At 45.9% G+C, this 17,005-nt stretch overlaps 1 protein-coding gene and 1 long non-coding RNA gene across 3 annotated transcripts in view; one reads left to right on the top strand and one right to left on the bottom strand.

The window, feature by feature from the left end:
* LOC138488303 (uncharacterized) overlaps positions 1-2,738 on the bottom strand; it is a 31,193-nt gene extending 28,455 nt beyond the window's left edge. Inside the window, exon 1 of the long non-coding RNA XR_011274632.1 lies at positions 2,611-2,738. This is a non-coding gene — a long non-coding RNA (uncharacterized lncRNA). The remainder of the gene's footprint in view (positions 1-2,610) is intronic.
* Positions 1-17,005, top strand: part of ULK2 (unc-51 like autophagy activating kinase 2) — an 801,072-nt gene that overhangs the window by 242,224 nt on the left and 541,843 nt on the right. For both annotated transcript variants that reach the window (XM_069615186.1, XM_069615185.1), the window contains exon 4: positions 11,032-11,064. In XM_069615186.1, coding sequence (XP_069471287.1) covers positions 11,032-11,064 — 33 coding nt within the window. The remainder of the gene's footprint in view (positions 1-11,031; positions 11,065-17,005) is intronic.

Below are 17,005 nucleotides of genomic sequence, written 5' to 3'. Positions count from 1 at the left end.
TCTACATCTCACGTGGCAACCCACTCCAGTTTACCCTAACCCCCTTCGTGTGCTACTGCTTAAAGCACAGCATCTTTGCAGACAGATAAACTGGTGGGAAGCAGAGAGACTGTAATAAAGTAGTCCTACACAGCTCAACTCCTGCCACTTTGGCGCTGCGTCCTCTAAAACGATGGGGAGTTAATGGGTGCAGATTGGGTGAAGCCATTTTCTGTATGCCTGTGCTTCTTGGTGACCAATGGTGAGGGGACTAAGGGTATTCAGATGGAAGCTCGAGGTGTAGGTATCATGTTTGATTTGCTATGTACAAGATCTGACCTGAGTGCCAGGATTGGCTGGGGATTCGGGGGAGAGGGATGCTGCTGTCGGATGTTGCGAGAGAGCTGCTTTTAGGGTGTGCAGAGGAAGGTGGTACCATCAGCTGTTCGCTGGGTGTGTGTGTGGCTAGCTGATGTGTGCAGTCTAAGGTGAAAAGTAAAATGGTGAGCATGCAGGTTAGTGAGATAATCGGCATTTATTTCAGTAGACCAGTAGCCTATTTTCTTCTGCAACCTAACGACATATAGTCTGAAGACATATAAGGACCACCAAACCCCTGCCCTCGATCTTTTCTTAGCCTAAAGTACCAATTCTAGTCTCCAGCTTCACCCCTGCTTTCATACTGCTTGCAATTTGTATTTATTGATTTATAGAGCACCTTACACCAAAGCGCAGTGGAACAACTTAATACATAAAAACATAAACAATATAACGGTGGAAGCAAAATTACAATATGAATCAATCAACAAAACAGAGGAGAGGAGAATTTCCCATGTGCTTGACCACTGCCTGCTTAAATTCCCATGAAGTCTTTACCCCAATAATCAATCGTTCTTGTGGGAAAACTCACGAGACCCTTACTTTTGCATGGGCGGAACTCCCATATGTTGTTTTGAGTCCCCATTAGCTCTCCTTGCTTTTACTGGGTGGGTGGCAGTTGGGAAATGTAGGTTGGTCGCGGCCGTTCCCTGCCCCGCTTGACAAAGCCAGTCCCTCATGCCCAGTACAGATGGAAGGTTTTTAGTCTGTTTACACTACATTCTAAAGGTCTCCTTGCTCAGGCTACATCTAGGGAAACTCACTACTGGTATCATTCTGAGGTTAGTGACAACCTGGTGCTAAAACAAGTCGGATCACACTCATCATCTTGCTTTCGGTGCTCTTCCTTTCTCTATCCTGGACTAATGCCCATGTACAACGCACTCGCCACAAAATGAATAGTTTCTTCGGATCTATGAACGTTTGCCGATTGGCATTCTTTCTTTCCCGCTGAATTTGCCTTTTTTTTTACCACAAATAGCAGGCATACCTCCACACTCCTCTCCCCACCTTATTATATGGCTTAACCAAATATACCATCTGTAAGCTTGTGGTAAAAAAAAATGGTGAAAAACTGTTGATATTTTCATTCTGCAAAAGTGGGTAATACTGTTTCTTGGCGATTGCATAATTAAGCCATATTATTTAAGAAATATTACCTGAGCAGGGGGGCATTCTGGGACAGGCAATGCCCCGGGTTATCGGTAAAGCCCTTGCTTTGCTCTGTCTACTACCTTCTCCTTTTCCCATTGCGGCAAGTCGCCCGCCGGGAACACTAATGTTGCCGGTGAGGGACATGGAAGCGGAAGATAAGTGTGGTGGGGATGGGAGGGGCAAAACGTGTGGAAAAGGAGGATGGGGGAATCAAGGTGCAGGGGTGCACTTACCTCATCTGGCAGGGGAAAATGGTGGCCTCCTGTTCTGAGGCGCCTTAGAGCTGGGGCTTTACCGTGTGGTAAAACCCCCCGTTTTGATCCTCCTCATTGGCTGGAAGGCCAAGACCACATCCTTGCCAGGTACTAATTAAGCAATAAACCCTTAGCTGGAGGACCATTACCATGTCAGGTAATGCCTCGGGGCCATAGTTCACGAGGGCCTTAATGAAGTCTGTGGCATTACCAGACGCGGTAATGGCTCCCCCAGCGAGGGGCTTATTGCTATTAGTACCAGGATACTAATAGTTTGTAAGTTGTGAAACTTTTCGCAACTTAAAAAAAAAAAAAAGGTTGGCTGTCATGGATCGGGGTCCCTTCTCTCTTTCCATGGCGGCCTTGTGGATGTCGGAGCTGTGGCGGGAACACTACTATTCCCGGTGCAGCCAATGGACAAGGAAGCAGAAGGCAAGTGGAGAGGGGTCTGGGACGCGGGAAAGCACCCTTTCCTTCATAACCCAGCGCGGGAAGATGGCGGCCTCCTGCTCTGAGGCTGAGGCGTGTGGTAAAGCCCCCGCTCGAACCCTCCTTATAGGCTGGGATGTCACCGCCCCCCCAACCGGGGTACTAATATTTGTTTTTTAAAAGCTAAAATAAACCATTTTTTGCCTGGTGGGCTTGCCTGGCATGTTGGTTGCTGGGCAGTGTGGCGTGAATGATGTCACATTTGACACCTTAGTCATTACTGAGACTCTAACTCAGATTGGCTGGCGAAGCATTATTACCTCACAAGGCTCGGAAAGGAGGCCGTTCCAGTCAGTTGATGAGTTCCCACTTGAACTGCCATTTGCATGTTATGACAAATGCTCTTATTACCCACCCAATTGGTAATTATTTGATCGATTGCTGACAGCGAAGGCTCCGTGGACCCGCTCGGAATCCTTAACCGTCAAGTTCACGCCAAGGGAAAATTGTTCTCTTTGGCCAGGGAAGCAGAAGCAACGTTGCCATCCCCAGGCCCAGCAATGCAGGCGGTGACTTTGTGGGTAATTTTAGACCGCGACGCAGGGTGAGTGAGTGCTTGTCATCTGATCACGCTCCGTGCGTGCAAGACTCCAGGGGTCAGGTGTTATGCAGTCTCTTTGCTTCCAGCTCACATGACTGCCGAGCGCGCCGGACCCCCAGCTGCACCCAGTCTGCCAAACAAACAAGAACTTTCCTGAAACCCGAGCCGGCCCCTGCCCTTGTTATGTGGAGGCCTGAACTTGGAGCCGGCTGCCTTTATGACAGCAAGATTAGGGATTCCTAGAACTGCACTTTCGGGGAAAACCGAACAAAAACAAATCTGTTCTCCTACGCACGTCACTGTTCGCTCTGAGAAAGTTATCTGAACCTTTCCAGGGGGTCTGCTGAGCTCTGCAGTCAATGGGGAGGGGGCTGGAGCTTACCGAAAGCGTATACGTGAAGTCATTTTGAAATCTTACTGAATGTTCATCCGTTCTTTTAAAATACCCCAATGTTGACATGCAATGGAACGGCGGCACACAGAGTTAATTAAGTTAACTAAGCAAGAATACGAGGTTGGACTTCACCCTTAAGGGTGGGGATTCAGAATTTTCAGTCAACAATTCCGGGTCAGGTATACAGCGTGTCCTAAACACTGGCATTGCCCTGTAGTATGTGATGACGAGGGTCAATTTCCAGAGGGCAAGATGCAAACGGGGGCTCCTTTAGTAGAGGGGAGAGGAGGCGGGAGTGGGCCAATCATTTTAGTAAACAGTGGAGTGGACTAAGAAAAGAATGGGGAGTGTGTGGCTGGAGCACGTGGGAATAGGAATGGAAGTAAATATGAGAGGAGGGCGCCTTATAGGGAGTAAATATGGGTGGACGGGGCCTATGGTGTCATTATAGCAGGGCAGAGCCCGTGGAAAGGAAGGAATGCACCTTCAGGCAAAGATTGGAGAACTGGAGCAACCTGCAGATGACGAAATGGAAATAAAGATGTGAAGGGGAGGAGAAAAGGCCTTGGGGCGCACGATGGGATTAAGGAAAGCCCTAGAGCGGAATGAGGATCGTTGCGAAGGAATTGCAGAAAGGATGGCATCGGAGGTGGGGGAAGTGGGTGTAGAAGCCAGGGAAGTGTGGAAGGTAATGAGCGCTCAGAGAGAGAGGAAATGGGAGTAACGTTTGTGAAAGTAAGGAGGCAGCGATAAGTGGAATTGCAGCCTTACCCTCTACGGGGCTATCTGTATTGAAGTTCAGAAGTGATCAAGAGGGTGGGATAGGGAAGCACAGCGCACATTAGAAATGTTCCAATACACGAGGGAGTAGGCAGGCACTGCTATTTTAGGGGGGAGTACGGAGAGTACCTGTCTGTGGGTGGGAGTTGACCAGTCCTGAGGGTCGGGGCTACAACCTAATAGTGTAAGAGAAGACGTTTATTTTCTTCCCTTGTTTGTATGTAAAAACGGTGGTGTGATTTGTTTAAATGTAATAAGCGGAGCAGATACATAAACATACAGATAGGACTATGAAGTTTTTGGAAGAAAAAAGGCTATAGGCTTTTTTAAAACCGGAAAAAGATAAGTTCCCTATTAGGGAACTCCCGTCCCCTGCACACTATCACAGGCTAATGGAGCCAAACATTTTCAGGTAATGATTTTATACATTGTAAAAAGTTATTTTGAAGGTTATTTTCGTAGCACACATTTATGAAAAAGCTATCTGATTTAGTGTAGAATATATTTATTATTCACAAGAGGGTACTATGCCCAACGCGTTTCGAGATGTGCTCTCTTCTTCAGGGGCAAATACAATTTCGGATTTTTTCAAACTAATCAAAAAACAATCAAACATGTATGGGACTAGAAATCAGTGTGCGCTGGGGGGACTGCAGGATGAAACGTGTGTACGAGAGGTAGGGAGGGGATGTGAGAAGGCAGGGGGATCAGGAAGTCTGGTGGAAGAGACAGGTTTTCACGGATTTCCTGAAGGCCAGGTGATCCTCTACAAGGCAGAGCGCGAGGGGCCAGAAAATGGGTGCGAGGACAGAGAAACGGACACCTCATAATCTGGAGAACTTGAACGAAGGGATTACGGGGAGGTATGCAGAGCCTGATCTGAGGATTGTGGAGTGGAGGTAGTGAGCTTCTTTTGGAGGAATTCTGGGCTTTTCTTGTGGATTACGCAGTGGGTAATGCACTTGGCTTTGAAAGAGGCCCTTCGGCTGATGGGCAGCCAGTGGAGTGTCGTGTCCTGAGTGCAGAGGAGACGTGTTCTCTGGGGGAGAGTGCGAGGAGGAGCCTTGTTGCAGAGTTTTGAATCTGTTGGAGCTTTCTTAGTTGGGATGCAGGCGCACCTAGGCAGGGGTATATAGAGTAGTCTAGGCGCGAGAGCATGGTGGCCATGATTGCAGAAACTTTATGGAGGTAGGAGAGATGAGGAAAGATCTGCTTGAGGATGCGCAGGTGGAAGGTGCATGATCTGGAGACTGCATGGATGTGACGGAAAGAGGGTCAGGTCTGAGCTAAAAGTGCATCCTAGATTTTTGACTGAGGGATGCAGTGGGCGCTGGCCCTAATGAATGCAGCCAATTGATGAATGGGGGAAGGAGAGCTGTATTTCTGCAGATTAAGATTTCGGTTATTCCGGGTTTGTGGAGCAGGTTCGTCATCCAGAGGTCAATGTCTGGGTTGGGTGAGGACGAGTTCGGAATCTTAAGGATGATCTGGGTGTCGTCGGCATAGTTGTAACAGGTGAGATTGTGGGAACCTATCAGCTTGGGGAGGGGTGAAAGGTAGAGGTTGAAGAGGAGGGGGGGAGAAGGAGGCTCCCTGTGGGATTCGGTGGAGGACTGGGCAGGGGGGGCAGAGGAGAAAGGAGGAAGAGACACAATTTGGGAGCGGTTGGTGAGGAAAGAGGAGATCTATCTGAGGGTGGAGTCCCTTATGCATAGGTCAGAGTTTGTGAGGATGGAGTGGTTAATCATGTATAAAGCTGCTGCAAGGTAAAATAGGATGAGGGCAGTACAGCCCTAGGTCTGTTGTTCTTCTCAGGTGGTCCCATATAGAGACCAGGGGAGGATTCAGTTCCATGGAGGGATCTGAAGCCAGACTGAGCTGGGTCAAGAAGGCTGAGGGCCTCAGTGAAGAGGCTGAGCTTGGGGTATGCCGTGCAATCTATTAATTTGGCCATGAAGCGGTTGTTGGGGATGGGGCGGTAGTTCGAGGGGAAGAGGGGGCTCAAGGAGGGCTTTTTAGGAGTGATTTTACATGAGGTATTGTATTAATGTGGGAAGATACCTGCTGTTAGTGAGTGGTTGGTTATAGATCTGGCAAGGGTGCCTGCACAGGTGGAGGAGATAATGTTTTTGAGGAGGGCCAGGGTGCATTGATCTCCTGGGAAACCTGAGGGCAGCTATTCGAGATAAACTTTGAGAACTCAGGATGGGAGATTGCAGAAAAGGAGCTGAAGAGGGTCCGAGTTGGGGGCAGCGGAAGGGGGCTGCTGGTATAGGGGCGGACAGTGTTAGTAGTTTAGCGTAGATGGTCAGGTTCCTTTCAATGCCTATGTTGAAGTAATGGTCGGAAAGGATGTCGCACAGTGCCTGGGAGATGATGGACATACCGAATGGCAGAGGAGGGAGGGGTTTGAGCTCAGAGATGATATTGTGGAGTTCTCTGCATGGGCTGTTTGCATTGGTGGTGTGGGAGGTGTAGAAGGCATGTTTGGCTTTCGTAATTTCAAATCTGTATGCTTTCGTCTGTCCAGCCAGAGTGGCTTTGTTTTGGGCAGAAGGGTTGGTCCACCAGTGTCATTCCAGGCGATGGCTGAGGTTTTTGAGGAATTTGAGGTGAGGGTTGAACCACCTGGGCGAAGGACCTGTGCAATGGGATGGGGGTTTTGTGGGGATTTAGGGGGTCAGAGCGCCTGAGAGCCATTGGTCGAAAAGGTCTGGGTAGGGGGTTCCTGGGGTAGATTGGGAAGAGAGGAGAGTAGGGCGGAGAAAAGATCAGGGCAGATGGTTACCTTGTTCCAGAGCGGGATCCAGGCGGCAGTAGCAGGGGGTAGGAGGTGGGGAGGGAATGGGGAGCGGGAGTAAGGGCTGAGAAGAAGACAGCAGAGTGATCAGACTGGGTGAGGGGGGAGATCATCAGGTTGGACGAGCTGAGCACTACATCTAAGGTGTGACCTGCAATATGGTTGGGGCCTGATTGATTTGGGTCCGAATGAGGGGTTCCATGTTATCAATGAGATGAGGGGTCATGGAGCTGGAGGGGATATCGAAACAGATGTTTAGATCACCAAGAACAGTGAGAGTCGGGTGAGATAGCAGTATGGCCGTTACAGAGTCACTCAGGGAGTCTGCAAAGGTTCTGTTAGATCCCAAAGGTCTGTAAATAAGGGGGAAGCTGAGGGAGAAGGGAGGAGAGGATTGGAATTTAACCAGCAGGGATTCACAGTCATCATTGCAGGGTTGTTTCTCGACCTGTAAGAGTGCGAGTATGGGTTTGTGGAGGATGGCTATACCACCTGCTCTGCTGGCTCTTTTGTTGGTTATCAGGGAGTAGCCTGGGGGGAAGGCCTTGTGTGCAGAGGGGAGGAAGTCGTCAAGAACCAGGTTTCAGTGATGAAAAGGATGTCGGGGTTTTCGTCAAAGATGAGGTCAAAAATCATTAGTTTGTTTTTTGGCGACTGAACTGGTGTTGATGAGGATGCAAGAGGTGGTGAGGGAGGCAATGTGTTGAACATGGGGCGGGAGGGATCCACTCCTGTTTTTGCTTAGACTTCTGAGAATTTTAGTTTTCTTAAATTTTGAAGGGGAAGCAAAAACTATAAGTCACAGAAAGGGTAAATAAAACAGAACTAATGTTCTTCTCAACTGGAAATGTGCACACTCTGATGTAGCCTTAGCAACACATTGTCATCCACTCTCAGGGCTGTGGCGAGAGGAAGGTTACTTTCACTGCTAGACTACAGAGCTTCCCATGAACCAATCCAGGGAACTGCCAGCTGTGCTTCCCCACAGCCCCTTTGTTAGTTTGGACTATAAGGTAGAGCCACCTATACGCTGGCACAATTGCATTAGAATACAGATACAGAGAAATTGCATATGAGGAGGGACACAACACTTTAAGGTGGTGTTTGGTTATTTCCCTGCCCATTGACTGCACATAGCCATGCTAAACCCTATGGCCATTCCCACCCAGTTCCTGACCCTCCCCTCCCAAAACACCTCCTCATTGGAACTTTTTCAGCTCGCTTTAATAAAGCCTTACCATCAAACTTTGCTTTGAGAAAACACTGGCAAGCACTTTCAGTGCAGTCTTCCGAGAGTTAAGGACTTAATTGTAGCACTTCTGTTGTAATAAAAATGTCTAAACCAGGTCTGTTTTCAGCCACTCGATTTATAAGCACTGTGTGTCCTTCAATGAAGCCGCCCTGTTAAAACAAGCAATGGCCAATCCAACAGTTTTGGCTTGTTTATAAGGGGCCAGGCACTGCTATTCGGTGCCCAGGTACTCGCACCATTTTGCATCTGCTACCATCAACGGTCAGTTAATTACTCTATGGCAGTGCCTGGCAAGTGCCTTTCCCAGGCCTGTACAAACGCCCAAACTGTTGGCATTGCCAATGCTGGTTTGTACCCGTGAGTGATTTAATGCACGTTCTTTGACAATCTTATACAGATTGGGCAGTCTGTAATTTACAACATGGTTTACTGTTGACCCAGTGGAGCATGCATGTCTCAACACCAAAAAGTGGATACATTTGCTTGAGTGGTTTTGAGTATGTGTCGAAGAGGGGGAAGAGGCGGAGGGCATACAATAGTATCACATTTGTATAGTTAAAAAAAATGTTTCAAATGTTTATTGTGCAATACACAGTTAACAGCGCCATTCATAATACATCATGTATAGAAATATTTAAGTAATACATTTTATCAACAACAATTTAATAAGATTATTAAAATTCTCATAGTAAAATACACCTACTTTCCAGCCCAATAGCCCCAACCCTATTCAAATATATTTCCATATATAGTACATAGCCACAATCTAAAAACCGAAACCCCGAACACACTAGAACATTTGTAAAACCTCTTCCAATACTCTCTTGGTATCCAAATGTTATAAAATTTCCTTCCAAATCATAAAAGCAGCAGCCGATATGACAATGGATTCTGCCCCATATACTGTAGACCAAAATTGATCACTCCTGATGTTTTCTATCTTTGTAACAAAGGGTGCATGCCGTTTAATATATCGCTTTATAAGGGCAGGGCATGATGTTAACAGGTGGCGACTTGATTCAGTTGCATTTTTGCACATTCTACATACACCTATATTGTTAATCTTTTTGTTCCATATATCAGTACGATCCCTAGTCGGTAAGATATTAAAATGTAGGTATAATATAAAACGTTTAAGTTTGACTGAGCATAATTACACAAGATGCCTGCGTGGTTTAGAGCCAACAAAACTCTGATGTGAGCATTCCAAATATCTTTTCTTCATATGTAAAGCATCAACATTACAAGACATATCCCATGATCTGGCCTTCTTTTTTATTTTAATTTCATAATTGGGATCCACCTCCAGAATATCGTCATCAAACCCTAAACCCTCAAGGAATGAGGCAGCACTATCTTTCAGATTGAGTACTAATCGGTTTGTTATCTTGTATTTCAATTGAGAACCAAGTAATTTTAGCAAGGAATTTGAGTTCGAGTTACATTGTATTATTTTTGCAAAGAGAAGAACCATCTGTACTTGCCATAGAGAATGAAGCAAACTCTGCCCGAATGCAAGTCTGATTGCCTCCATCAGATCCCCTTGTGGCATATTAATGATAGTACATAATATTTTCGCCTCTATGCGGTTTAGCCAGCTCACCAGACCTACGGGCAAAACCACCATCGCATATAGGATGCCAGGAATAATAGATATGCGATATATTTCTAACAGTCCTTGTATATTGTACCCACCAGTATGGATAATATACTGTATAACAGCCAGCCATTTATCCCAGGTTTTATGTAGTACGTATTCACCATAGTATTACATATGGCGGTTTAAAATAATTGGGAATCCCAAATAGACGTACTCCCTAACATTTTCCAATGACTGATCCTTTAATTTCCATGCCCCTATGCTCTTCCAAGTAGGTTTTTGTTGATGACCATCTCATTTTTATCAGGATAGTTCGCCATTGCTTTCAGGGACCGCTGCAGTCCGATCTCAGTTGGTCAAATAAGATAATGTCATCTGCATAGGCGCGCGAGGGAATGGGGGATAACATTAATTTTAAGTGGAAAATTACGTATTTTCGTAAGCTCATGCTCTATGTCTACAGTATACAAATTGTAAAATAAGGGGACCAATCCACACCCCTGTTTAAGGCCCCCATTTGTGTGACAATATTTACTATATGCCCCTGAAGTATTTAGGCGGACTGTGATAGAAGTGTGGGTGTACAGTTGTTTCTATAAAGTATAGTGCCTTATCAATGCCCATAGCATTCAGCTTTTTCGAAAGGATTGTACATGAGAGAAGAGCGAAAGCCTTACTAAAATCAATGTAGCAACAATAAAGATGAGGCCTGAATTTATCATTTGTTTGTGCAATGAGGTACTGGAGTATAGATAAGTTGGTAATATAGCACTACATTTCTGAGCACTGTAATAGGTGTGATTATTACCCAACCTAATGCTATTCAGTTTATCGTCCCCCGATGGAAGACGGGCTGAGCCGGTCCTGCCTGGATTCAAGCCTGCAAATTACAGTCTGGCGCATGTCTGATACAAGAACTTTACTTGCTAAGCTATCTTCCTGGCTCAGTAGAACAGGCACCTGCTCTTTAGCTTCTTATTTGACAGAAAGGGCAGTACTAACCCACTGCCATTCCTTTCTCAAGTAAATACAAACAAGAAGGCGAGCACTAAAAGACCCAGGGCAGCAGCAGTACAGTTTAGAGGGGGTGGAGGGGACCAACAGGGAATACTTGGAGTAAATGTGGTGTGACCAGAAGAAATGGAAAAACCATTGAGGGGAGAAGGTGGAAGGGAGATGTAGTTTGATGGAAGTAAAGCTTGCAGGAGTGGATGCAGGGGCTACAGGGATGCTGTGTAGTGCCCCAAACGTGCAATCTCTCGTCCTCTTGAAATCAGATGCATAATTTTACAAATTACTGTATGTGGACTCGCTGAACATGGGCAAAATATGGTTTATTAAAGTGTGAAAATTAGATACTTTCATATAGTTAAAACTGCTTGTTCAAATGTCTTTTTATGTTTTTTTAGGAATTGCCCAACTCCGTTTTCCTGGTTATGGAGGTACGTGATTAAATACATTAGCATTGAATGTTGTTTCAAACATGGATGGCAAGATGTCTTACTAGCCCTGGAGGCAAAGTCAGGATGCTGATTTCCCCTATCGCGGTAAACCAGTTTATGGCCGCACTACCCCCTACCACGCCCCCAAGCCATATCTGTTTATATTTTCTATTGACAGCAGCCACTGCACTCCCCTTTTGACGAGGGTTGCGTCCCTGGCCCCCCTCCCCTGGAATTCTCCCTAGGGCGAGCAGCCCCAGAGTTTTAAGACCAGAGATTGTAAACACATTTTCAGTCCAGAGTGAACACAGGAATCAAGAAGCGCTTTCCGAAATGTTGACAGTCAACCTGACATTACATATTGAAATCCTGCCACTAACTCTAGCGATCATGCCTCTTATACTACAATATGAACACAAGTTGCCCTTGAAGAAGTTCCTTTATGGAGCTTGTATTTTCAGCCACCAGTGACTTTGAGGGTACCTGGGATAAACCTCTCATTCAGTGTGGGACTTTCTGCCGGGACGATTAAAGGCCCTAGCCAATTTCCCCCCCGTGTAACAACTATTTTTCTTTGCTCACCTCTGTTGTTGAATGAGTTATTATAACACCCCTGAAAATAACAAAAGCCAGGATTTGTGAGACTTTCCAGATCCCAGCAGCATATAGACCACCCCCACACATAGTAAATACATAGAAAATACCAGAGAATAGAACATGGTCATAGTTTGCATTTGCTGTATAGTTTACAAAAATGTAGTTCATAACCCACTCTTAGAAAATAGGCGTTACTGGCGCTCCCATTTTTGTAAAAATATGTTGTGCCGGTGCTCTCATTTTGTAATGAATAGCAAAGTTTAAAAGCAATAGGAGTTCTACTATATTCTGTGAATTGGGTATGTTTGCAGACTAGTTAAATTCACTGCTCAAATCCGCCACTTCACCTGATAGTTTTTTGTTTACAATGAAAAAGTGCAACAGTCTAGAATCTGCCCCGGTACTGCTTAAGAAAAACAGCAATCTGTATTTCATGTTGTGGGACAGACAGTCCCTTCCTGTGACTCTTGTGTGGTCCTGTATTTCTGACTGTTCCTGTTGAGTTTACCTACCTTTTCCCTGGTTGGTCCTGACCCCAGGCCTCATCAGAGATGTAAATACCATTTCTGTACACTGAGGGGGGGACCTTAAGTCTTGCAAGTTCAAGGTACGCCATGTCCCATTTTCCCTATGCAACGCCTGGCTGCGTGGGCTCCCCTGGTTGGTTGCAGTTCTTTTTTTGATAATTTGGGTGCAACCTGCTGTGTCCCTGGTGGTGCCCCTATTGTAACCCCTATGAAAAATCTAGTTTGGAGTCCAACGGCCAAGGTCTAGTCCTTTGACGGAATGATGCGACTACTCTGAGAGCACGGACTGCAGTTACCAAAATGAAGCAAGAATGTCTGTGTTTGTGAATGGTCTCAGGATTGAAGCCTGAATCGATACCCAAGAGAAAGCTCAGGAAGAAGCCTGTAAAACTTAAATGTGGCCACTAAATGTTTCAGTAGATGCAATTGTTTGATTTCAGCTTCGGTTCTCTCACCCCACTCCCAGTACTTGCAAAAAAAAGGCGCATCTACTTCATTAACTTGTAACACCCGGGGGACTCGTCCTGGTGCACAGGTAAAGTTGCTAACTGGAGTGCTGCTCCTAAGGAAGCCGTGCCTGGCCATGCAACCGGCTGCTTTCTGTCTCAGGACAGACTGTACCCAACTTCGCTCTACCTGAGTGAAAGGCAGGGGTTTGGGACCCACAACTATTGATCTTCCATGTCCCCAGGAACTCAGACTAAACCTGGGTTGATGGAATCCAGGTCTGATAGAACACCAGCCACCCTTTGATGAACTTGTTTTCCAAGGAACATGGTTGTGTATCTTGTGGCTGGGTAAAGGCCCTAGAATGCTCCACTCTCGGACTTGAGACTTTGACTTCGAATTAGTTACCTACAACCTCCATCCATCTGTATCTGAGCCCACCTTTCACAAGATGTGGAGTTTATTTTCATGTAGCTTTGTCTAACAATTCCATACTTACACTTTCATTTATTGCACTTTCCTCTTAGGAGCTATCTCTGATTGCTTGTTCGCCACTACCATTAGGTGTAGCAAGGAAAGCTTAAGGGTTGCCTGTTTACCTATGGTGAGGGAGGCACTGCAAATACAGGATTGGGGGATTTCTCGTAAAACACTTACTCCAGGCCATGGGAGTCATTTTAGCAGAGGGTGGATGGAATTGGATGCCACACAAACATTTATCGGATTGCAAGACACCCTCTCAAATTCAGCGAGAATGCATTTGAAAGTTGCAAATGCAGTCCTGCTCATTAGGGGCCCACGGGTATCAGCAACATGGAGCCTCTACTGGAGACTGTGTAGGCGAGAAGTGAAAGTATCATCCCGACATGACCCTTGCTGGGTGAGGTACCCAATATACCTTCTTTTCAGGGCACTGTAACAGCTTACAAAAACAAGCTAACCTGGCGAAAATGTTCACGCCACTGCTTGGGAGTCACATTGATGGCTGTAATTGCCAGCCGTGTCTTGGTCTTACCATAGCACTTGAAAGCACTTATATCTTTTTTATTTTTTAAGACGTACCGCTTTCAGCCCATGTTGCATGATCAATGAAAATAACACTTTTGGCATCAAGTGTACCAACCATGGTGAGTGTGCACATGTTTTGATTTTCATGGTTGTTGGAGTGGATTTCTAAACTTTGCTCTGGTGAACAGAAGTTTAGGAGGCCACCCTGGTTATTGAAACGGGGAACACTTCTGGGAAGTTAGCCAGGACAATTCAAGGTAGCTTGGAGAGCAGTCAAGGTTAAGTCTCCGGAGTAGTAGGGCTGATCTGTGCTCTTGGAAGAGCACACACAGTAGGACAACAAGAATTACCCTTAGACATTATATCAAAATATACAATTTATTAGGACCAGAAATTAACACAAGTGATTAAACAAAAACACAGTAATATCACTACTTAAACACACACTATGTAAAATATATGTACAGTCATTTTTGGTCAATACGGTAAAGTGCTGAATACTGCCAAAACCTGTATGGAGGAAAAGCAGGCAAACTTTATCACATTGGCAAACTCCAGAGAACGTTATAAGTCCAGCTCTACGAAGATTGGATGCTTGTGCTCAATGTTAGATGTGCACGTAAACACGCTCAGTGGTGCGTAAAGACACAAAGTACAATATTCAAAAGGGTGGAAATGTTAGGGAGAGGATTCTGAAATGTAGAAAACTGGTTCTGTGAGTTAGGGGAAGATCTGCAGCAGAGAACACAGCTATTCCCAACTTTCGGACAGCTTTAGGAAGCAGAGGCCGCCCAAGCCAAGGCAAGCACCACAAGGGATCTGTTGTGGGTAAAAATGCAGTAGATGAACTAGGGGCCACTGTAAGTGGTATGATTACTCACTGCCCTTAGCTCACTCCGTGTCCAAACTTGGCAGGTCTGGAGAGGGTCTCCTGGAGTACAAAATCCCACCCTTGGTTAAGCTTCAAAGTGCCCAGGCGCTGTGGGTCTGGTTTGCAACAGGAGCTGTATGTCTCGTCTCAATTGCTGGACAAAGAAAGCACTGATACAGCTGATCTCAGGACACTTGGAGAAAGGTGGGAAAGTCGCCAGCAGCGACCGCCACTGTTGCACAGTGACGCAGTGGCACCCAAGTCTCGCGGTCTGACGCACGCTTCTCTCTCAAGTGGGATGATGACATTTGGAAAGAAGATGCTTTGCTGTGTTAACTAGGATTTCCTCAAAGCTCGAGGTAAAACTGGATAAGACAACGCTCCTTCCCCGGTTCCAAAGTTTGAGCTGGTCAGTCCACTAGAGGGCCCAGGGACATTCTGAGAAGGCTCATTTGCAGGGCAACAAGAAGACGTCGAGAGTGATTGGTCCCACCACTCCAAGGGGTTGAGGCATTCTTACAGGTCTTAGGAGATCGAGTGGCAAAGCAGAGCTCTCCCGGGACAACAGCGGGGTCAAGGTGCCAACCTTCTGCACGGTTCCAGATAGTCCTTGGGTGGTCCTGCTCGGCTCTTCTGGATACTTTTGGCTCTGTCTATAGGTTGAATTGGACCTATTGATGATCTGCGGGTCTGCATTCAGGACCGCTTCTCATATCCACAAGTTCAGTGAAAGCTGGCACCCAGTTGGCCAATGAGATCTGCTCCACTCATGCATGCTAGAAGTGGTCCAATCAAGGACCACTGCAGCTCTCATGCCCTTGTGCACACCAGACATCTTGGTTACCAGTAGTGTGGATTGGGACCGGACCGTCCCAGCCCACTTCCCGGGTACCTAAACACGTGGCATGCATTCGCCTGTGAAAAGTGGTGTCTTTCACGGGTAAATGCATGCCCCGATAAGGACTCCCCAGGTCACAAAGATCAAGAGGAAGGCCAGCGGACAAAATGGCCAAAGGAAGACAAAGACCTTGTGGTACGGCCATGACGGCCAAAGTCAGAACAGGAAGCTGAAACAAAAGCAAACAGTTTGTGGGTGGTCCAAAAAGGTAGAGGTAAATTAGCAGTAAGTTACATTTTCCCCCTAACCATAATCTTGAGTCATTTCCTTTTTAGCATGACTGAGTTCCATGGAAAATTGCATTTTCAGAAGCTCTTTTCACATTTCTTTGTTTCATCATAAACCCTTGTGTTAAGATTTCCCTGCCCTCCGCGGAATGCACGTAGGTTGATTTCCAAATTTGAATACAAGGAAAAGGTAATATTGCAGGACAAATCTCAACATTTTGCAGCTTGCATGCATAATTAAACAAAGGTTTGGTAGCTAATAAGATTACATAATTCCATGGATGGTGCCTTCGAGGTGTTCCTAATTGAAAAAAGAAGCTCTAACACAGGGTGTTGCCCAGATCATCTGAACTAAGCATCTTGTGGACACTGGTGCTGTGTGCATCCCATAGCATGAATTTAGATTGATGTGTCCTTCAGACTAAGTAATATAAGTGGGAGATGGGTAAATGTGGACCTGTGTACAAATGTTGTATTTTTCGTTGTGAGCGCTTAATCACCTATATGATAGCTTGTGTATTTTCGAAATTTTGTGTACTCTGCAGTAAAAACTACCCTCGTTTTTCATTTGGCGCTTTCTCAAATGTTTAACAGTACTTGCCTTTGGCATTGTGTGTCATATGTGAAATCAACATGGTAAGTTCCAAATACGAGGGGACAAACACAACAATGCAGCTGTTCAAATCCATGTCTGCACTCCTTGTTACGTATTATATACTGCATGCAACTTTTCTTATCACTTAAAATAGCAATGTTTTTAGGCAGGTAACAAGTGAACAGGTTGAATGTTAGTTATTTCCATCTCTCTCTATATAAAAAGCCCCAAATCTGTTAGTTTGTTCCTTATACAATTCCACACTGTTCCAACAATCTGCACCAAATTTTGCATAGTTACCTGTTAGGACCCTCCAGACATTACTGGCTAGATGACATTTGGACACCCCAACCCATCCCCCGGATTTCAGCCCTTTCACGCATGTTACAGTTGCTTGATATTGGCTAAACATCAATGTGATCGTACAAGGACTGGACAACGCTCACGTTCACATCGTCTCGACATTCAGAACAAAACTAGAAGTTCTCTATGGGACCTGCTGGAAAAGCACATTTCAAGGTCCTAGGACACACCATTTCCAAGATATTTGCACCGCAACTCGCCAGGGTGAGGCAAATGGTGGGTAGAACTCGGAGAAGGTCCCGCTTTTCTGCAGAACACCAACTCTCGCCTCCCCTCCACGTCTGCTCTCGGATATGTCAGCCAGCAGCACGCACCCATTCTCAGTGCAGTTTACTTCAGAGTGCTAAGCACATCAAGAAATAAGCGACTCGGAACAGCGACCTACAGGATCATTGATTTTCGGTGATT

This window comes from Ambystoma mexicanum, chromosome 9, assembly GCF_040938575.1.
Source record: "Ambystoma mexicanum isolate Mex_15411 chromosome 9, UKY_AmexF1_1, whole genome shotgun sequence".
Classification (NCBI taxonomy): Eukaryota; Metazoa; Chordata; class Amphibia; order Caudata; family Ambystomatidae; genus Ambystoma; species Ambystoma mexicanum.
This window is presented reverse-complemented; position numbering and strand designations above follow the sequence as displayed.